This window comes from Mastigoproctus giganteus, chromosome 4 (assembly GCF_048544385.1).
Source record: "Mastigoproctus giganteus isolate SK-2022 chromosome 4, ASM4854438v1, whole genome shotgun sequence".
In the NCBI taxonomy this organism is placed as follows: Eukaryota; Metazoa; Arthropoda; class Arachnida; order Uropygi; family Thelyphonidae; genus Mastigoproctus; species Mastigoproctus giganteus.
The window spans coordinates 113,736,057-113,760,007 of record NC_143578.1 but is presented as its reverse complement, the minus strand read 5'-3'; the positions used below and the strand labels follow the sequence as shown (position 1 = coordinate 113,760,007).

The following is a 23,951-nucleotide window of genomic DNA, read 5'->3' as shown; positions in this document are numbered from 1 at the left end:
CTACCTCCCTTAATATAATTGGATAGATCCCATCCACCCCAGGTGCCTTTCTTATGTTTAACTTAAACAGTTTCTCATCCATTTTCCTCTCAGTTATTACAAAATCATACAGCTCTCTGTTAGAGTATGATAAACTGCTGCCATCTACTTCCCTAAAGAATTCCTCATTTGTGAATGTAAATGCAAAATACTTATTCAGTTTGTCAGAAACCTGAGCAGGATCATCAACAAGCCAAACCATCGATATTGAGTGGACCAATTTGATTCATCCCTTCGTTCTAGCATTTATATAAGTAAAGAAGTCTTTGCATCCTTTGGCAAAGATTTCTCATAATATGCCTTCGCTTGTGTGACCTCCTTTGTGAGAGAAAAGAAAGAGAGACAGAGAGAATATCTATAATCAGATGTCTTATACACCTGTTATTCACTGTGCAAATTATTTCTGGTGCATTAGGGCACAGCCTTCCAAAAAAGATGTGTCACCAAATTTTGTATATCAGTATTATTTTCACTTTGATTCTCTTTCATGCATATACTGATGTAACTGTCTAATTAAGATACAGCTATTGAGTAATATATCAAAAATTACATTACTTTCTTTACTTGCTTCACACTCAGTAGCCAGGAGATCCTGGACACATTCTTTCTCTCTGAAAGCTAATAACTGTAATGCTGCATTTACCATCAACTTAAAGAGAAGGAACAAAAAGGGTGAGGTGTTGAAATATTTTTGGGATGTATATAGTGCATCAGAAAAGTTTAGAAAGCATTATGTTAAGGGCTGCAAGATGGTCTATCCAATCATCCAAAAATTAGATAAAAGACTAGATACCTTTTTTTTTTCTTTTCCTTGTGGCCACTAATAATATAATATGCTCAATACCATATTCATAATGGCAATAATTTTACAGTTTTCTTTAAATAGATTTTTGCACCAAAACCAGCTGCTGGTCACGAAAATATTTATTTAATTCATAAATTATAAAACTACAGCAAAGACGTTATGAGTATTTCACTATTTTCTTACTATTAAACTTGTAAGATGTTCATGTCTTCTTCTTTCTTTTTTTTTGCAACCTAAGTTTTGATAATTTTTATCTCATAATCATTGGAAATTTATAAACAGGGCCCATGAATAGTTATTTCTCTTTGAATTTTTTTTTTTTGCCAAATGTAAGTTTAAGAAAGATGCTGTAATGACATTTTCAAAAATTTGTTTAAGTAAAAATAAATATCAGTTAAAAAATCAGCACTCTTTTGATTCTTGCTTACAATGTAATAAATTTGAGAAAAACAACAATTATCTACATAAAATTTATTAAATTAATGATTTTTTTTTTCTTCGTAGAAAAAACATTAATTAGCTGTTTATTTACAATACAGCTGACTCCCACTTAATTATTATAGATGAGCAATAAGACTATACAGAATCAGGCAAGATATTTGAAAACTGATTAATACAGTGGAGTTGAGGACACAATTTAAAAAATGCAGAATAAAAAAATCATAACTTGCTTTTATTAAACATAAAAACAACAATTTATCAATTATAGAAATATCAATATAAAGTTTGTAATTAAGCTGTAATAGTTTAAAGTGTAATAAAATTTGTAATTAAGTTGTTCTTAATTCTGTTGTAGAAATATATATAATAAGAGATGATGTACAGATATATAAGAGAACACTACAGATGTACTATTATAGACCTTATCAATGATTTTAACCCTTTTCTTTTTGCCGACAACACTCTTAGAATGGTCTACAATACTGAATAGGGTCGAATAATATCAGCCACAAAAACTTGCCCTATTAAATATTAAAAATCACAGTTTGTAAAACTCATTTTTAATGTTTAACAATGCAGTTTTTGGTATTGGAAACAGGTAGAAATAGGAAACAAGACAGTTATTTTGCTTACAAAGATATTCTCCCTCTCATTTTCACTTAAAATCATACACTCACTATCAAACCATTGTAAAATTAGTACTAAAGTGCAAGTCAGAAGCATTGTGTGATGATATGCTTAAATAATTAGCACAAAAGTAACTGATGTCATTATTTTGGCTTATTTCCATAGGCAAATGAATTACTACTTAGACAGTAAAAAACAATTTTATACTAGCCTTAGATTAAAACTTTTGGTAGGATAGCTGTTTTATGACAATTGGATGAACTTAAAGTAGCTAATAAAGGGAGGGAGGGGAGAAGGGAAGAGTCCCAGAAAGAAGACAGTTAATCCAGAGAGTCAAGTTAAGTGAATGCAAGGAGAGTCTGTTCTTTTTATGTGTGAGATTATGTAACTGCAAATCAAAGTGATATAAATATATACTGATACACTGTACAGTAGCTTCACAGCTCACACAACTAGAGTAAATTTTATCTTGAGGAACAACAGGATAACTTAAACAATTACCTTATTAATGAGATCAAATTATGGCTGCTTAGATAATATTATAGTTAATTTCCTTTACACAAGATGTGCATTTTTATGCGTAAAACTTTGTTGTAATTTATAATGCATAAATGAATACATATAATTAAAAATTTTGCATAATATATTCTATATTATATAATATTTTACAAAAATCATATGCATATAATTTTAGTGATAAAAATTTAAGTTATATTGTTTTAGAAATCAGAATATTTTAAATAACTGTTAGAAGTTTCCATCTCACTCTTTACAGACAGGTATGTGTATGAATGTAAGAGTGTAATATGCATACATATATTAGTTCTATATACTGTTTATATCTAAACTTCTGTTATAAGATATCTTTTTAGAAGTATCCACATATTATAATAAAACTTGCCATTGCTGTCTAGAATTTAAGAGCTTTATAAAGAGTTTTGTATAAAATCTGTACTAGTTTGACACATGAACTCAGGGACAATTCCTAGCTCACAATGATCTGAATAGTTCATGTACAAATTATGGTGGATGAGCTAATCTGATCAGTGTGCTGATCAGCATTCAGTTCTTCCCTTAAAATTACATTTTGTGTTTATTTTGTTGACTATCATATGAATAATATTTTAAAATATACTATGCTGAAAATACACATATCCATTGCACTTATATATTCAAATATAGTAGTTACTTCAAATATTACATCATAATTTCTTAACAATCTCCAATTATCTGAATTTCTGATCAACTATATCACCCTTAATTCCAATTAGTCAAGATAATTGGTGCATGGCTATATTTCTCTTTTTAGTGCCAAAAATACATCTAGAAATTTCATATCAGAAAAATACAAAAATAATAAGCTGTGTATATACTCACAAAAAAGATGCCAACTGCAGGACCAATGAAGCTGAAGATAAAATAGTTGTCAGCTCTTAGCCAACAGTGACGTTCAGTTCCATAACTAGAAGAGTCTATAATAGCTGCAATACTCACTATTAATCCTGGTATGCTATATGCTAAACCATAATACCATAACCAGCGTGACTTGTTAGATTCAAACATTTCTACTAGAACCACATATAACTGGAAGCACTCCAAAAAAGTCCAAGCCAATGTAGCTAGCAAGAAATAATCCAATAATGCTGCAATTACACCACATGCTGCCCGAACAGATGTTCTATCAATTCCTCCCATCAAAATAACCTCAGACATAAGCAAACAGAGAAAAAGATTTCGGTGAATAGTGATTCGATCTCCTTTCAGGCCCCTAGAACAAAGAAATACATTTATTAAAATACAAGTAATAAAGTAAAAACAAAAATAACCAATTAGTCAACATAAATAAATTTTATAATAGCAAAATTTTATAAACACAGTTTTGCTTTGCCAGTTTATAAAATGGAAAATTCTTAAAGATAAACTTTGAAAATATAATATTATATAGCTTTAAAAAGAAAGAAATGTTACACCTGAAATTTTATAAAGATCAATATCTTAGTATGCAATCTCTGTTCAAAATAGAAACGTAAAGAAATTTATGTTCTAAAATTTAACTTTTCAGGTTAGTGAGGAAATTAAAGTAACATTGTGACATCATGTAAATTACAAAATTAAATTAAATTAATGACTGGTTCACAAGAACAAAAACTGATCAAAGCATCAGTTCTGAATTACTGCTGCTCTGGTCAGTTTCCTTCTTGCAAATCAGCTTTAAAATGCATGTGTCTATTGAAGCTTGTGATATGGATCCTATAAGTACACTCTTAAAACCCTACATGCAAATATTCTTCAAACAGGTTTCTATAGCATGAACAAAGTAGTTAGTCTAAACAATGAAAGCAGCAACTGTAACAGTAAGCTTAAGGATTACAGCATACTCTCTCTCTCTCTCTGTGCATCTCAGGCCTCTCTACAACTTCAGCACGAGCTTTGGAGTATATACGTGTATGATTTGCAAGAAAGATGAGCAGTTAGCATTAATAGAGGCATACGATGCAAGAAAGCAAGCTTGTACAGCACCAGCCAAAAAAAAAAAAAAAAAAACACACTTTCTATTTCACCCATCCATTCACTCCAAAAGTTTGTCCAGTTCTTCCCTGAAATTATTTAAGCTATCAACTTCTACAACAACAGATGAAAGTTTGTTCCAGCAATCAACCACCCACTGGTTAAAGGCAAATTTCTGCACATCTATTCTACAACTGTCTTTCCTCAATTTGATTTATGCCCCCTCAAGTAAATAATCAGAACAAGAGAAAGAATCCCATCAGCATTGATCTTGCTCAAACCATTCAAGGCCTTATACACCTCCATCAGATCACCTCACAGGTACCTAGATGCTGCAATTTGCAGAACTTAAGCCATTCTTGGTAAGAGTAACCCTTTGTTCCTCTCACCAATCTTGTTGCCCTTCTCTGTACTCATTCCAGCAGCTCTACATCCTTCCTGAAATGAGGCCTCCAGACCTGTATGCAGTACTCAAGGTGTGGCCTGACCATTGCCTTATACAAAGGGATAATCACCTCCTTATCCCTAATAGCAAAATTCCTGTATGTCATTTGCATGACCCCATGAGCTGCTCTGGCAGCTAGGCTGTCTGCACTGCTCAGAAAACTTCATATCCAGAAAATACTGTATAATGTACTACATAATAAGAGAATATTGTTAAGCAAAGGTACATAAGGAGGATGATTTCATTCAAACTTTTAAAAAAAATTAAAAAGTGATATCTGTTAGATGACATACTAGCAGTGGAAGATCAAGGATATAAGTTTTGCCACCGTTTTATAATATAAAAATATTATATGGTGAAAATTTTTATTAGTTAAAGGATTTCCTTCACAATACCACCATAGTCATTCAACAATACTGGGTGGTTTACATGCTACAGAACTAATTATGGAGAATTTCATTGGTTACAGAACTTCCTCTTTCTGGTGAAGTAATTTCAGCTGTCCATAATGAAAACTAATGACAACTTGGCTTGCATTTAATTAATTTATAAATTAATGAGTCTGAATATAATTATAACACACAAAATAAGAAAAGTCAGCAAAATCCAGAAAATATCTCATAACATTGGTCTGTAAACATATGGAAAAAACCTTACACTCAGAAGATAATGTTGCTGGTCTTTAAATGATAATTCTGTTAAATAGTCCAGTTTCAGTTTTAGGATGATATTTATGCATTGTTTTAAAAGTAATGCCACTGTATTATAACATAAAAATTCTTATCAGTTAAAGGAACAGTGAAACTGAAGATTACTCAGAAGGAACTGCAGATCTTGTTTCTCAGCTTTTTTTTTCTTTAGCATTAGCATTAGTAGAGGCATTTGATGCAAGAAAGCAAGCTTATGCAGCATCAGCCAAAAAAAAAAAAAAAAAAAAAAAAAGTAACATAAATAAATAAAAATAACCACTTCCACTTCACCCCTCTGTTCGTTCGAAATACCTGTCCAGCTGAGCCTTAAACTTATTTAGGCTATCAACTTCCACGACAGGGGATGGAAGTCTGTTCCACCCACCAACCACCCGCTGGCTAAAGGCAAATTTCCGCGCATCTATCCTACATCTGTCTTTCCTCAATTTGAATTTATGCCCTCTCAGGTGATTTTTCTGAGCTAGAGGAAGAATCCCATCAGCATTGAGCATGCTCAAACCATTCAAGGCTTTGTACACCTCTATCAGATCACCCCGCTGGTGCCTAGTTTCCAGACACTGTAATTTGCAAAACTTAAGCCTTTCTTCGTAAGAGAACCCCTTTGTCCCATTCACCAATCTAGTTGCCCTTCTCTGTACTCGTTCCAGCAGCTCTACATCCTTCCTGAAATGAGGCCTCCAGGCCTGTATACAGTACTCTAGGTGTGGCCTGACCATTGCCTTATACAAGGGAATAATCACCTCCTTATCCCTGCTAGAAAAATTCCTATATATCATTGACAATACACCATGAGCTACTCTCGCAGCTCGTCTGCACTGCTCAGAGAACTTCATATCTGCCTGCACCACCACCCCCAGGTCCCTTTCATTCTCTACCACTGTCAGTGTAGTACCACAGAGTTGATACGTTGCTCTGGGGTTGCTGTTTCCCATATGTAGTACTTTACATTTGTCAATGTTAAACTTCATTTGCCACCTCGAAGCCCATCTGCTCAACCTTTCCAAATCCTGTTGCAGCAGCATAGTGTCAGTAGTGTCCTTGACAACCCTGCCAACCTTCGTATCGTCTGCAAACTTGGACATTAAGCCTGATATACCATCATCAATATCATTTATAAATACAGAAAACAATAAAGGCCCCAATACTGAACCCTGAGGGACTCCACTAATAACATTAGTCCACGATGAGCAGTGTCCATTGATTACCACTCTCTGTCTTCTCCCCCTCAACCACCCCTTTATCCATAGCAGCAACTTGCCTCCAATGCCACACTGCTCCAATTTGTGCAGCAGTCTTCCATGTGCAACAGTATCAAAAGCCTTTCTAAGATCCAAGTATATAATATCAAAGTTATTCCCTGCATCCAGTTCTTGTGTGACTGCATCATAGTATCCAATCAAATTGGTCAGGCAAGACTTCCCCTTAACAAAACCATGCTGTGTCCTAGCTATAACTGAAGTCTTGTCTAGATGATCCTGCAGTGCTTCTTTCACCAGTGCCTCCATTAATTTTCCGGGAACAGAAGTTAAACTCACAGGTCTATAATTACTTGTGTCAGCCTTTGATCCCCCTTTGTGAATTGGGGTCACATTTGCACATCTCCAGTCAATGGGTACCTCCCCTGAGTCCAAGGAAGCTCTCATAATTATGGCTAAGGGTTTGCTTACCTCCTTTGCTGCCTCTTTTAATATAACTGGATAGATCCCATCCACCCCAGGTGCCTTTCTTGTGTTTATCTTCAACAATTTCTCCTCCACTTTGCTCTCAGTTATTACAAGATTCTCTAGCTTACTGCTAGAGTTGAATACACCTCTGGCATTCCCCTCGCTGAATAACTCCTCGTGTGTGAATGTCGATGCAAAATATTCATTTAGTTTGTTAGCTACCCGAGCAGGGTCATCAACAGTTGACCCATCGATCTCAAGTGGACCAATCTGATTCATCCCCTTCCTTCTAGAGTTTACATAAGTAAAGAACTCTTTGCTGTTTTTCTTCGCATCCCTTGCCAAGGATCTCTCGTAATCTGCCTTCGCCTGCCTAACCTCCTTTGTAACTTGGTTACAGATCAACTTGTATCTATCATAGGCATCCGTGTCACGTGTTAATTTGTATGTATCCCATGCATTTTTCTTCTCTGCCATATGCCTCATTAGTTCATCTGACAACCATTTAGGCCTAAACCTTGAACAATATTTCTTAGTTGGTATGTAAAGCCTAGTAGCTTCCATGATAAGTTCTTTGAATGCTTCCCATTTTGAATTTGCTGTTGGCAATATCATCAGTTGATCCCACTGTATAGAATTTAAATACTGTCTCAGTCCATTGTAGTCGCCTTTACGAAAGCAATACCCCTTCCCTTTACCCCTAATGGTAGTTACCTCTTTGAGTAACTCCCACTTCAGCACACTGTGATCACTGCCACCAAGTGGTTCATTTATCTGCAGATTCTTAATGCATGAAGAATCACTACTGATAATCAAATCAAGAGTATGACTCCCTCTAGTTGCCTCCCGAACATGCTGATGTAGAAAACAATCATCCAATAAATCCACAAAAGCCTTGCTACTGTGTGAGTGACCAGCCCCCAAATTCCAGTCAATATCTGGGAAATTAAAATCCCCCATTATAAGACTCTCTGATTTACTGGCCCACTCTATTTCTCCGAACAGTTTCTTATTATACTCATCAGAGTCATTAGGCCTATAGCACACTCCTACTCTCAATTTTGATCTCCCAATGCTTATGTCACACCAAACTGACTCGACACTGCACTGTCCAGCGATGTCGACTGGCTTCACTTCCTTGGATTTTATGTGTTTCTTAATTAATAGCATAACCCCTCCTCCCTTCCTATCTATCCTTTCTGTACACATTGTACTCCCCAAATTCCAGTTCTGCATTTCTTATATCTGTGTGACACCACGTCTCTGAAATCCCCACAATATCTGCCTTTGATGTTTTGAGCAATACCTCAAATTCATCAAATTTATTTACTAAACTCCTAGCATTGGTGTACACACAAGTATACATGCACCTGTTCTTTTTCTTAGCTACCCTAACACAACCCATGTGTTTACTTGTACCCCAATGATTCCCAGCAGTCTCTGAAATATCCTGCATCTTATTTTCCAGGCTGCGGCTCATTCCAATAGAAGCAGTGCAAGAATCACTTTCACCTCTGCCAGTGGCTACTGTTAATCTATTAGTCCTTGTATCCCCCCAATCTAGCAGTTTTCCGACCCACCTAACATTGCCTCGATAGCATCAGCAAACATTCTTGCACCCTTTCTATTTAAGTGTATCCCATCCCTGTAGAAGCAGTCTCTCCTGTTAACAAGTACAGACCAGGCTGAAAAAAATTCTACCCCTTGAGCCCTGCACAATCTTTCCAGGGCCGAATTGATTGACAGGGCTCTCATCATATACTCCCTCCTATCGTGTCTGGGCAGAATTGCAGACACTTTCAATTTCAACCCTAATTCACGGCTTTTTTTCATCAGTGACCTGTACTTGTCAAGTAATTCCGCCGGTCTCCTACTCTTAATGTCATTAGTGCCAACGTGTACAACTATATCACCTTTTGTGCCCTTAAAAGATGATATCCGCTCTACAACGTCATCAACTTTTGCCCCTGGCAGACATACCCTGGTCCTATTCCACCTATCCTTTTTACAAAGCATGTTTCCCGTTTCCCTGACAATAGAGTCACCAACAACTACTAGTTCCTTTGGGACCAGCGCATTCTGCCTTGGGGGCTGCCGCTGTGTTCCGCGATGACCAAGTGCAAGCTCTGGCATTGGTGTGGGCAGCTGAGAGCTTGATGGGCCCCTCACTTGTAATCCTTCGAGGGCATCCACCCTATCCTTCAAGCTCTCATATAGGCCCATAACAACGCTGAGTTGTCGCCTTATCTCCTTACACTCCTTGCATCGCACACACACAAAGACATCCCCCATGGCAGTATCATGTCCCATACTTGACTGCTCCGCAAACATCAAGCAAATAGTGCATCTTACAAGGCTGTGATTCAGAGGACAACTGCCCCCCTCAGTTCTCCCCTGGGCCACAGCATTCCCATTAGCTTGAGCCCTTTGCTTTGCTGCTCTGGTTTGAGTCATGATTTAGATTTACTTTCAATAAAATTTCAATTTCTGTACAAAATTAAATCCTAAACTTGTATCCAAACACAGTTATAACGCTATATTTATGTTTCAGTAACGAGTGTTATCTACGGAATATTTACGTTTCAGTAACGAGTGTTATCTACGAAATATTTACGTTTCAGTAACGAGTGTTATCTGCGAAATCCCTTTATATAACTTTCGTATCAAGTTATGTATTAATTATTTGTTTTTACTAATTATTTATGTTACGTAACCTAAGTGGTTATATGTATAATTAATTATGTTAAATAAAATTAATTATATTACGTTTGTAATCTAAGTCGTTATATGTATTTATTTAAACGTACAATTTAACTGCTAACGAACTAACGCTATCTAGTACGGTATATCGTATCACAAAGGCGGGAAAATTACGAACGGTTAGCGGAGTTGAAACACGTGGAAACCTTTACCGATACTTTTATGCAATTACAAGGCCGAGTAAAGAATAAATACACCAAATTAATCAGAAAATCACAAAATAATGTTATACTACTAAATTTAAATCAAAAGTTTTAGAAAAACATATGTCTTTTGACATAGAGAATTAAAGTTAAGATTACATACATTACAATGAAGGAGAAATTTCCTTGCCATTGTTTGTTATAAAACCAAGAACACACATCTTATGGTTAACATTTAATTAGCCAGAGATAAGCCCACTTACGTGTTTTAATCCAATTCTATTTTTAAATGCTTACCTTAACAGTAGTAGAAAAATGAAGGCAGTTAAAAGCAAACACACAGCAGACGTAGCACACCCAACAGAAATGATTATCTGCAGCATTTCTTTGTGAACACCTGGACTCTGAAATGTAAATGATGTTATTGACATGTTTTATTATTTATTTCTTTTCTCATATATATTCTATGCTACTATTTACTGCTATAATAAAAATGAAAATATTATGATATGTAATACAGTGTATTTTTCGTATTGTGACCATAGATAATGTTATCACTTTTATGAAGTTCCGATCAGGCATATACTAATACACAGAAAAAAATCTACATTTATTATAATCAGCACTTCAGTTTATGTCACTGCTTTTTTGTGTTATCATAGTGGAAGTATTATATAACATCCCAATTTTTTCTTGAACTCCAATAAGTTGCATGCCTAGTTACTGCTGTTGGTTCATACAGTTTGTATGGTTATCATTACACCCTGAAAGAAAGTCCTGTATTTCTCTTCCTACTGAACTGACTGTTTTACAGTAGAGCATTAAACATTTTCTAATTCCAATTTTAATATTTTCTTAATTTCTTTTAATAGTTTGTGTGGATGTCCAGAAACATTATGACAGTTTCACTATCATTGACAACTTTCTTGAAGAAATAGTGGACAGTCATTTTAAAGTATTTTATATTGCTTGATTTTAATGTTTTCTTTTATATGCAGGTAAAAACCTAGTGGTTTTTATCTCCAGATTCTTAATGAATGAATAATCACTGCTGATAATGAGATAAAGAGTATTAATCTCCCTTGTTGCCCCTCTAGCATGCTACTGTAGAAAACAATCATCCAATAAATCCACAAAGGTCTTGCTAGTCTGTGAGTGACCAACCCACAAGTTCCAGTCAATATCTGGAAAGTTAAAATCCTCCCTTATAAGAAGACATTCTGATTTACTGACCCACTCTATTTCTCTGTGCAGCTGTTTGTCATCTCATCCCAGTCATTAGGCTCATAACACACTCACTCTCATTTTTGCTTTCCCGGTGCTTATGTCACACCAAACTGATTCAACATTTCACTGGCCGCCCATGTCAACTCGATGCACTGCCTCAGATTTTATGTGCTCCTTAACTAAGAGCATAATCCCCCTCCTATCCTGTCTGTTCTTTCTGTACACATTTTACTCCCCAAATTCAAATTCTGCATTCAAGTTATACCTGTATGACATTACATCTTTGATATCCCAACAATATCCATACTTGATGTCTTAACCAGCACTTCAAATTCATCGAATTTATTTACTATACTCCTAGCATTAGTGTACATGCACCTGTTCTTACTCTTAGTTACCCTAATGCGGCCCATGTATTTACTTGTTTCATGATGACACCCAGCAGTTCTTGAAATCCCCAGCTTTGAAAGCAAGGCTGCTGCTCATTCCAATAGAAGCAGTACAAGAATCACTTTCACCCCTGCCTGTGGCTATTGTTAATCTATTAGTCTGTGTATTCTCCCCAAGCTAGCATTTTCCCAACCTACTTAATACTGCCTCAATAGCATCAGCAAATATTCTTGCAGCCTTTCTACTTAAGCATAGTCCATCCCCATAGAAGCAGTCTCTCCTGTTAACAAGCATAGACCACGCTAAGAAAAATTCTACCCCATGAGCTTTGCACAATCTCTCCACGGCTGAATTAATTGACAAGACTTTCATCGTATACTCTCTCCTGTCGTGTCTGGGCAGAACTGCAGACACTTTCAAATTTAATCCTAACTCACAACTTATTTCAACATTGCCCTGAACTTGTTAAGTAAGTTTGCAGATCTCCTACTCTTAATGTCATTAGTGCCATTATTAGTATTTCTTATAGTTGGTTATAAAATCTTTTAGTAATTACTATCTATCCATTGGTTTTTAAATGTGCCTTACAAAATACAAATACAACATATATGACAAAAATGCTATTCGTTTTTTAATAGATATAGCATTAATGTTGCTATTATTATACAATCTTAACTCATCACTAAAAAAAATTATAATCAAAACAAATTTAAAATCTAATGATACTGCATAATAATTCTAAAAATTTATAAAAATAATAAAAATTATTTCTAATAAGTTTTTTCAGTATTCAAGGAAAAATATAATCAATAATTTTTGACTGTAAAGTTAGTTTACTGAACCCAAGACTCACCTTCCCTCTCACCTATAATACTCATATAATATGTCATACCCATGACATATTATATGGGAGAGGATTAAGACATTAACACATTATTTGATTGACCCTCCATATATTAAATATAAAGCACAACTGTGTTAATGCATGAAAAATTTAGAGAAATATCTCATCACTAAACTTGTACAATAAACAAGTATATGTATATTTTTGGAATCAAAATCTCAAGCTTAAATATCATCTAAATCACCCAATTTTTCCGTGAAACTAATTCACAAATTTCCACTGGGCTGTTAATAATGTTATTATTATAAATATAATCTTAAAAAAGTTCTTCTTGCACTCCTTTCGCCCCAAGATAAGTAGAAGAGTTTACATGTTCATTGTAGCCATTTAATTATATATTTTTAAAATCGACCAACATACTAGTGCTGAGGTTAACACTGGGCTGCATTTTTTGTAACAGCTTATGGGCTTGATCTTGAAAAATATGTATTGGTGGCACATGTTATTCCAGGGCCATGAGCAACTAAATATTCTTTTTACATACTGATATATCCCCAAATATTTTGCATCTTCATTATAACTAGCAACCAATATACCAGTGTCCTTGTTAACTATCTATCTATGTTCGAGTTTATATGACAGATCGTCACCTTGTTGCCGGACTTGGGCATCTTCAACTTTCTCTCTCTCATAGCTAATAATGCACTTTCCATGATTTTCTAGGGCATCCTCATCTTCTCTTCCCTTGTGGAATCCACTCATAAAATTTTAGGCCATCTCTCTTTATTCATGCATAGAAGATGTCCAAACCATCTCAGTCAATAGATTAAACTTTTATGGCAGCATACATGTTCAATCCGACAAGATATATACTGGTGATCACTTATGATACAAATAAAGCTTTCTATTCTCTTTTTGGAGCAGATGGTTGGCACAGCCATTACTAAAGATAAGAAGGAAACATCAACTTCACATTTTTAAAGAAATACCTTATTTTATCCATAAAGGAGAGGGTACTTTCATACACTGTGGAACAAATGCTACGATTCTCCTTTATTAAGTATAAAATGACTGAAAACTAATTATAATAATTCTTTTGTGACTAACAAGCATTTACAGTAAGAAACTACATTATTTTTTTGAAAAAATACTGTAGCAGAGATATTTTGGCAAAACACAGATAGTTGGGTTCATAAATAAGTAAGATATGTGCCGACATCATTAAGTAGTCAAGAAATTTGGGTCCTATCAATATAAGGCAAGAAGAATTTAAATGAAAAATATTTTTGATGATTACAAACAAAACTCTTAAATTATCAAGTTTTCTGGAACTAGTGTTTGAAAATGTTAAGCTGCAAGACATTTCTGAGTTCTTTGGATCCTGCTAACTATTGATTCTTTACAGACTTGAATTAAATGTTCTCCATAAATTGAGGACATTTTAATGCCCTCACAATTTTAGGAGAGTTAACATGAGAAAAGAGCATAGATGAACACCATGTAGCATAATTTTTTTAAAAACCAATTCTGAAGCTAACATAATTTATGGGGTTTTGTATAATACTTTCAACAGTTCCCACCATGTTTTCTCTTGAATTTCTACTGAGATTCTGGATAGATCCATCCCCCCCCCCAAAGGTACTGATCGTAGACAAGACCTGGATTTAGCATCCAAGTGTATCCCGGTTGACAGCTCAGCAGTATATCAGCACATGTCCTAGTTCCCAACTAATCTCTTCCAACAAATATCCTTTTCATAGTACCTTTCCAGGTATTATATATGAATGCTAGTACAGTGATTTAGCATTTCCCTACTTATGTTGTTTAAGGTTCAGTTGTCAAAATGTAATTAATATAATTTTTGCTCTATTTCTAAATTTTTGGAGGAGGAAAACAAAAGCTGCATATTTCTGTCTGAATTGTATGCAAGTATTCTGTGCCTTTATGGCAAGAGCATGCTGCCATGGATTCCATCAAGCACATGCAATCCTGCTGTTAAATGTTAGATAGTCATCAAGGCAGATGTGATGAGCAGTTAGTTTCAGTAAGCAAGTCCATTGCTAATTAAATAGTGTGACTGCTTTTGTATGATTAGCAGCACACCACTATATTATAGCAAAAAATAAAGTATTTCTTTAAAATATGAAATTCAGAGTGTCTACTTCTCATCCTTACAGAAACATATGTACTGTAATGGACACTGAGGTGTTAATAATGTACGATTAACAGTGAAAATTACTCACTTAAAAGGTGGTAGTTGAAAATTATTTTTAAACCATCACTTTAGCATTTAAGCTTATCATCTTTTATATTATGAACTGAATGTCCTATGTATTTAAATACTGATAATAAAGAGGTGCTAATAAAGAGGACTTCATTTTAGATAATTAGATACTGCATTAATACTATAGTATCTAATCAGCTAACCATTATTCTTAATATTATTTTAAAATCAGTCAACTTAATTAAGGATTGACACTTCACCCCAAGTAAGTACTGACTGAAATTACTACTTCATCTAAAAAAAAAAAAAATGCTTAATTCTTCAGTTTCGGTTTATTTTCTTTTACCTTGCTTTTTATATTTAAAAACAACACCCCAAAGTGGGTTGTTTTAAATCCTCTCAAATGTTTGCTAGAAAACAGTTATGGGGAACCCATGGTAATCAATTTAAACCATTTAATTTGTTTGTCTATAACAAATAAAGAAATTATTTTGCCCTATACTTATATGGAATGAAGTGTTATTCTTAAAACTTTGTGTTACTATGCTTTTATCTCAACAAAGAACCAAGCTAAAATTTCCTGTCAGAAATAGAGAAATGAAGTTCATATTCCATCGTTTTCTGATTTCAGTAACCTCATCATATAGAATATGCCATTTTATACTACTGACCACATTTTAATCTTTCAAAATATTCAATGCAAAAACTTCAAACATTACTTTACCTTCATCTTTGCCACTTCCATAACCAGAGCAAAATTAGTCAGATGATTACAGGCACAAGTTGTATGTGTAACATTAGATGTCTGCACCCAACACCCTTCACTTGACCATTCCCTAAAATTACCATACATAAGAAAAATTAGAATGAATTTCATCTCCAATTCAAATTTCAAAATGTCTGAATTAAAACTCACATATTCTAAATTAGTACTGGAAAATTCCACAGTATACTGCTACTTCAAAGTGGATTAAATTCCCAACAATTCAGAATTTCAAAATATGGTTAACTTTAAATTCAAAACATAAGATTAGGTTACTTTGACTGTTAAAAGAATCTGATATTAAAAACAATGATACTTCTTTGTGTATGGGTAAAAGAAAGTTATTGTGCTGGCCTATACAAAATACAGCATGGCAAGGGGTAATCTCTGTATAAAGGAGTTATACAACATTTGATTAAGGTTGCTATTTGGAGAGAAATGAGCAGCAGCTACAAAATTAAAACAAATCTGACCTCAGAAAAGCTCAAAATTCTGTGCATTATGGATAAGATGAAGAAAACAAAATTGAAATTAAAAAAAAAAAAAAAAAGAATTCAGAACTAGTTTATCATCCATTCAATGAAATTCCTAAATTGGAATATCACAGAACTAGTGAGTGCAGCAGAAAGCGAGATTAGTAACTGTGCCTGGGTATAGATTAACCTAGTTCTTCTGTCTACTTTACAATTATCCCCTCTCAATTTAAATGTATGTCCGCATGTATTGCAACTAAGTGCAAAGATTTCCTCAGCATTTAGTTAACCCTTCTGAAGGGTTAACTAAACCAGGCTTGAACCCTAGTCACTCAAAGCATGTGTACTTATGTACTCTCACCTGACTACTCAGCTATGGTAGTCATGCCTAGACTATGGTCATGCCCTCAATATAATTATTCTATGAGGAAGAGAGAAAAATAAACTTATAATTTAGTTAATAAGTGCAATATTATTTTGTTGTTTTTCATTGTTTGTTGTAAATGTAACAAATGAGCATTAGCAGTGGCATATAATGTAAGGATGCAAGCTTATACAGCATCAGCCAAAAACAAAAAAGAAAAAAAAAAAAAAAACACTTCCCATTCACCTATCCATTTGTTCCAAAAGTTCGTCCAGTTCTTCCTTGAATTTATTTAAGCTTCCACAACAGCATATGGAAGTTTGTTCCAGCAATCAACCACTTGCTGGCTAAAGGCAAATTTCTGCACATCTCACATTGTGGTGAAACTCCCTTTAACATCTCTCAAATTGTGGAAATATATCATTACTTATTTTTCCAGCCTTCCACGACAGCACTTAATTAGTAAATCTTAATTAACTAATGATGACGGGGAAAAAAATTCCCTAAAAATGGCTATACTATTCCTTAGGGAACACTGCTATTAATTTATAGTGTAAGACTTAAGTAACTCTCAGTTACCTGCTTCACAATATAAGACATTTGAGGCAATTTTCAGTAAACTCAGTTTCCTGTTCTTTCATGCAGAAAGTTATAGTATTCCACTATATATACATTATTTTGATGGTAAAGTACTATATTTGCCAGTTAATAAGATACACTGATCATAAGACACACCTACGTTTCGGAAAAAAATATTTCATTTTATTATTTTAAGCACAAATTAACATGTGCTTTCTAAAAAATGCCAATAATGCATGTTTTTACTGTCTATGATCTGAACTTTCACTTTCTTTAAAGAGTACATCATCTTCAGGGCAATCAAGGACATAGGGGATTTCACATTTCTTGAAAGACATAGCAACTGTTACCTTTTTAAAATTAATGAAATTAGTTTTTTTGTCTGAAATTTATGAAAATATATGGCTACACAATAAAATAGCTGGCTTTTTTGAAGGACACTTGGATGGTTTGACCACTCTGTCTCCAGCCATGAATCATGAATGAAGATAAAGACATTTCTGCATGTATTTAGTATACATTTAAGACCATAAGAACAGGAAAAGTATAGGCATCATTTTCAGGAAAAAGAAGTGCATCTTAGGGTAAAAAAATGCAAATTAAATTATATTAATGCTACAAACCAATGTCCCAGATTAATGTATACAACTAAAATGAATAGAAGTGTATTTAAACAAACTTTGCTAAGCAAAAGCAAAGAATGCATATTTCTTTTAATAATTATCTACTACTTATTGGTTCTTTTGATACATCAGAAGAATAAAACAAAGAAAGCAAAAAAAAAAAAAAAAAAAAAAACCCTCAAACTCTCAACAAATAAATGATAATCAATTTACCTCAAGTGGAAATCCCAATATACACAAAGGGGATTGGTAACATTATCCTCCTGAAAAGAAAGAAAGAGTTATTTTGTTACAATAAAAAATTAATTTTTAAGTATGTAAATAAATCTGCATCATTAGTGAACAGCAAAAAAGTGCAACAAAAATATGTTTCATTAGCAAAATCTGATAATGTAATTTCTACTTATTTTATGGTTCAAGTGTGCATTGTAAATTAATTTAGAAAATTAATTACTATTAAAGACCATTTAAATCTTAATATTCTTGAATGAAAATTACCAAGGTATATTTTATTGGAAAATTACCTCAATTTACTTCATAATAAATGATAAACCTCAATTTACACAAATAAATGATAATCACTTACACACTTATACAACTATTAATACTATTCAGAAGGCATTTCAAACGCTATACATATTTCCAATAGAAACAAACCAGTACTTGAATGACAATAATATATTAAATCAATTATGGATAAAATGAAAACTATGTTCCATTATTCAACTTTATAATAGTAGTGCCATATAAATAATTTTAATGTCAACACATAATTCATAAGTTATTTGCTTTCAATTACTTCAATTAATTTCCTTCCAAATGCAAAAGAAATACAGTCAGTCCTCATATAACACGTGTTTACACTACACGAATTCGATCATACACAATTTATAAATAGGGGAATGATATCTTATAGAACATGAACCGAATTCGCTTATGCACGATTCGCCTTTGTGTTTACAAGAAATGGCAGTTGAACGCGGAATCACCCCAACTGAACGCAACACGATAGGAATGAAGAGAAGATTCTGAAAATGTATTTATGTTTTTCATATCAGTGAAGGGGAAACACATTTAACCATAATAACGTAAAAACCCACACAATTCCAGCTATCGGTATTATCGCAAATGCAATTAGATCAAGTTTACTACCAGTTTATAACAGATTCCACTAGCAGAAACGCAACTGGAAATTATTTTTATTGTTTTATGGTAGTAACCCCCAGAAATGTGCTTTAGTAAAATGTGAGGTGTTAATAGTGTGTCTCTGCCTTTACGGTGTTGTTTATTCAGTTGCTACACGCGCACAGCTTTATGTGTATCAAGCGTGCCTCCTCATTTTGTAATTGTGCTTTATTCCCTAAAAATGAGTAAAATACTTAAAAGATGTGAAAAGGAAGCGTCCTGGTGAAGACACTGCAGATTCAGAGAGAAAAAGAAAAGCAATATCGATAAACAGAGGCAGACTGGGTCAAAAATTCTTACCTGGGAAAATTTGTAGTGGCCTCATACTAGCATTTATGGCCAAAATCACACCGGCCTTCGGCCCACCGGGGTTTCCCCGGTAAGGCTTATGGCCAGTCCGCCTCTGTCGATAGAGAAAAAATATGAAATTGTGAAACGCTTTGAGCGAAATGAGAGACCGTGTGATATTGCACGTGCTACAGGCCTAAATGAGGCAACGCCGAGAATTAGAAAGATGCATAAAAACAACTTTCATAGCAGGAACAAGTCAAAGTGTAATTAAAATCCATTAGATTAATACACAAAGAATTGGAAGAGATGGAACGGCTGTCATCTGTTTGGATAGAAAATCAAACAAAAAAAACCAAGTTTGCTTACGATAGAAGCAAAAGCATCAGCAATATTTTATTACGTAATAGTCGTAATAAAATACGCAAGTATTTTATTACCATTATTTATTGTGTTTGGTAATGATTTGGTTACAAATGTGTGTTCAATCTTGGGTGGTCGGCACCTAACCCTATTTTTCCCATAGGGCCTGTTGTTTCTATTGCACGATTTTGCATTGCACGAGGGTTTCTAGGAACACAACAACTATCGTGCTATACGAGGACTGACCATAATAATATTTTAGAGAGCAAAACAAGGATAACTCTATTTTCTGTGGAATCAGAAGTTCTGCTTAAATAAAAAGGTGTTTCGATATGAATTGTTAATCAGGTTGATCCAAAATCACTAAATTTCACAGGACATTAAAATAACTAAAAACAAAGCTCATAATGATCTAAGAGGAAAAAGGAATGATGATGTTGTACCTCATATTAAAATTAATTTGAATTTTGAAAGAATAAGAAAGATATTATACAGTTTTTAACACAGGTTGAAATGGTTATGCCTCTGAAATAATAATAAGGCTCAGCAACTGTGCTTTGCTTGTTCCATTTAATGTTTGCAAATTTCATGCACTTTATGAATCACATTTCAAGCAAGTAACAGTAATATACAGTAAACTTTTATTTATCTGGCTCCCATGGGGCTTTAATTTTTCCAGATAATGAATAGTCAAAATTATTGATATAACAGTAAATACCATGGAGCATAAATTTCTTAGAAGATTGAGCTGAACCAGAGATTCAGCATAATTATCTAAAATTCAAGAACCAAAGAATCCAAAACACAGTAACATAACAAGGTGCATTCAATTTTTATTTCTTAAATTAACTGATTTTTTTTTTTCTTTTCATCATGTTACCAATCAATTAACTAATAATACAAGAATTCCATTGCGAAATGGGGGTGTACATTCTTGAATATTTAACAAAATTGCACTTGGCAAGAGCTCCAATAGAAAATAGGAGTTAAGAGAAAAGCAATAATTATGACAAAATATATGAAATGGAAAAAAAAAAAAAAAAAAAAAAGCCTTTTTTTTTCATTTCATATATTTTGAAATGAAATCTCTCAAATTATATAACAAATACAATAAGGCTGATATCACAATAAGAAAAACATGTTAAAAATAAGGAAATGGAAAAAAATATGCATTCACTTTCAGCACTTATTGAATGTTTAGAAGAAAATAATAAAGAGTAAAATAAATGTTAATTTACATTACACATTAATCATTTGAAATGGGACAGTATATAGTAATCCATAGCAAATATTAAAACAAAGAAAGGCATTATTAAATCATGGGCAAATTTTAAGTGTTCTCTCCCTCTCTTTGCACTCTACAACCTAGCCTTGCCTTATGTGCCTTCCCCCACTTGTTTTTCCTTCCAACCAACTTGCTTTGTTATTTAAATTTTTATAGATTTTATTATATACATTGCAATTACCATTTATGCATCCAAGGACCTTTAGCTTGCCTGAATATTCTATATAAATATATTTTTAAGTAAAACTAAATGCAACTGGGCATAATATTTTTAAGAGTTATAATTATCTATATAATAATGGTGTAAAAACACCATAGACAACTCTTAAAGGAAAAAACTACTATCATAGTTTTAAAAACTATGATAGTGATAGTGTAAAGGGCATAATTTCAACTGTGTCTCATATTGTGCTCATCCTTCACAACGAGTTACCATGTATTGCACAACCTCAAATAAGTAATGCTTCCCTAATAGAGAAGACTATTGTTACTTATTCTCAGTGGGCACCACCACCCAGATGGCACAGTTTCAAGAATTGTTGACCTTTCATCGAGGTTGTGCAATACATAGCAACTCTTTGTGAAGGATGAGCACAATATGAGACAGTTGAAACGATGCCCTTTACACTACTATCGTAGTTTTTTCCTTTAAGAGTTGTCTATGGTGTTGTTACACCATTATTATATTCTATATATACAGGGTGTTTTAAAAGTGATGGTCAATAATTTAAAGGTGAACTATACAGACTACAATATGCAAAAAAAGCCTAGTAAACATGGGTCCTTAAGTGAATCATTTTCGAGATATTGCACATTTCTAGTTGGGATCCACTACTGACTTGTTTGTTTAGGTTAGGTTATGCTCATTCTCTCCCTTCCCCTCTCTCAATGCTCTGAGACATAGCAAGCATACTAGTACTTGTCAAACAATAGTAACATGGAAAGAGGTTACAGCAACGAAGGGGGCGCCTCCGTAGCCAGGTGGGCATGAGCAGCAGTGCGTAGCACACGCTTCTTGATTAGACTGGGGTTCAAGCCCGTGACCACCAAATACGGAGGATGCAGAAAGGTCAGGGAATGACCACCGCATATCCCCAGAGCAATATGGCCTTAGTTGCTAATGCTCCTAAAAACCAAACAACAAACAAACAAACAACAAAACAGCAATGAAGAGTATGTGGACATGCACTTCATGTATGGTAAAGCCAATGGCAGTGCACTCGAGGCTGCACATTTGTACCAAGAAGCATTTCCCCGCTGAAGGCAACCCAACAGGCCCACATTCATCAGAGTACAATGCCTTAGAGCACTTGGGTGCTTCGCACATGCAGTACGAGCAGGTAGGCCCAGAAGCATAACACCTGATGTTGAGGAAAGGGTGTTAGAAAAAATAGAACAAAATCCAGGAATTTCAGCAAGGAGGGTTGCTTTACAAGAGTGTGTACTGAGTCATAGCAGTGTGTGGCAAATTTTACATCACCAATTACTGTACCTCTACCATATCCAGCTTGTACAAGGTCTCAGCAATACAGACTACCCTCCCAGAGTGAACTTCTGCCAGTGGATGCAACAACAGTGTGTCCTGAACCCCCAATTTTTAAACAACATTTTGTTCACTGACAAAGCTGGGTTTACTCATGATGGTATTTTTAATTTTCATAACTGTCACATTTGGTCCAACGAAAATCCTAATGCAATTCACGAGTCATGACATCCGCAATGTTTCTCGTTGAATGTATGGGCAGGACAACTAGGAGACAATCTAATTGAACCACACTTTCTGCCAAACAGTCTAACAGGAGAGCTGTACCTTCAGTTCCTGCAGAATGTTCTTCCAGACCTCCTTGATGATGATAATGTTCCACTTCAGCAACGCCAGAACATGTGGTTTATGCATGATGGTGCACCGGCACATTTAGCTCGAGTTGTGACTTGATATATAACTAGAAGGTATGGTCAATGGTGGATAGGTAGAGGTAGGCCTGTAATGTGGCCTCCCAGATCACCAGACTTAAATACTATGGATTTTTGTATCTGGGGTCATGTAAAAAGCTTGTTGTACACTTCTGACATTAACATAGTTGAGGAATTGCAGTGTCGGGTTGAAGGAGCCTTTCAGCAAATCAGAAATGACCCAAGAATGCCTGAGAGGATTTGCAACTCAATGCAGAGAAGACTACAAAGCTGCATATGGATGCAAGGACAGCATTTTGAACACCTTTTGTAACATCTGTAAAATCCTGTGGCGTTAAAACTAAAATTAAAAATGTATTATCTTATGTTTAATAAAACCACCCTTAACAAAGGATTCACAGCTTTTTGCTAAACTAGTGCTCCCATAGTCAGTGGTGGATCTTAACAGAAAATGTGCATTATCTCGAAAACGGTACGTTTGCAGTCCAATGTTCACTGGGACTTTTTTGCTTATTTTAGTTTGTACTTTCACCTTTAAATTATTGACTATCATTTTCAAAACAATCTGTTTATGCAAAAATTTTTCCTTCTTCCTCCTTAGTATAATTTTATATTTGGAGGCCCCCCTCTAGTTTCTTGGATTTCGACAGTGCGCAAATTTCTTATGCTGAGGTTCACAGTGCTTTTTGCAGCTTAATTTCATAGTTGCTTCCCTTCTATACCCCCTTTGACTTGGTGCATAGAGTTTTAGCTGCCAATGCACCATTAAAAACCAAATAACAAACAAACCCCCCGACCCGTTTTCTGAATTACCTTATTCTGGTAACTTACATTTATACTTTCTCATGATTCTCCCCTGCCTATTTTTGCCCTTATGTTCCCGTATAAAGCTACTTTGCTTAAACAGTCTTAATGCTCCCTCCACCCCATTTCTCAATTTTCATAGGGTGCACATATCACACATGTTTGTATGTCCACATGGTTTAATTTCTTGTAATTGTTTTCCTCTCCCTCTTCTCATCCCCCATCCTTCCAAGTCCCCATTTGATTAGTTATCAAAGGTTGGGGCTATAAATTATTTTAATCATCTTTTCACCATATACAAGAGCTGCTCAATATAGAATGATCATCAACAGCTGTACTGCTTGCTATTTCTAGCTGAGCTACAGAATTTAAGGCCAAACCAAGCTGAATCGCGTAAAAACTGTGCAGTTCACTCGTGTGCACAGTGCAACCTTGGCAGTCAGTCTAGTTTCTGCCTGTTCAGTTTCACCTATGTGACATGTG

The 23,951-nt window shown here is 34.5% G+C and overlaps 1 protein-coding gene across 4 annotated transcripts in view; it reads right to left on the bottom strand.

The window, feature by feature from the left end:
• Positions 1–23,951, bottom strand: part of LOC150087000 (latrophilin Cirl-like) — a 285,427-nt gene that overhangs the window by 31,738 nt on the left and 229,738 nt on the right. For all 4 annotated transcript variants that reach the window (XM_090372889.1, XM_090372890.1, XM_090372892.1 and 1 more), the window contains 4 exons: positions 17,843–17,892; positions 15,552–15,663; positions 10,440–10,546; positions 3,290–3,680 (listed from right to left, as the gene is read on the bottom strand). In XM_090372889.1, coding sequence (XP_090229015.1) covers positions 3,290–3,680; positions 10,440–10,546; positions 15,552–15,663; positions 17,843–17,892 — 660 coding nt within the window. The remainder of the gene's footprint in view (positions 1–3,289; positions 3,681–10,439; positions 10,547–15,551; positions 15,664–17,842; positions 17,893–23,951) is intronic.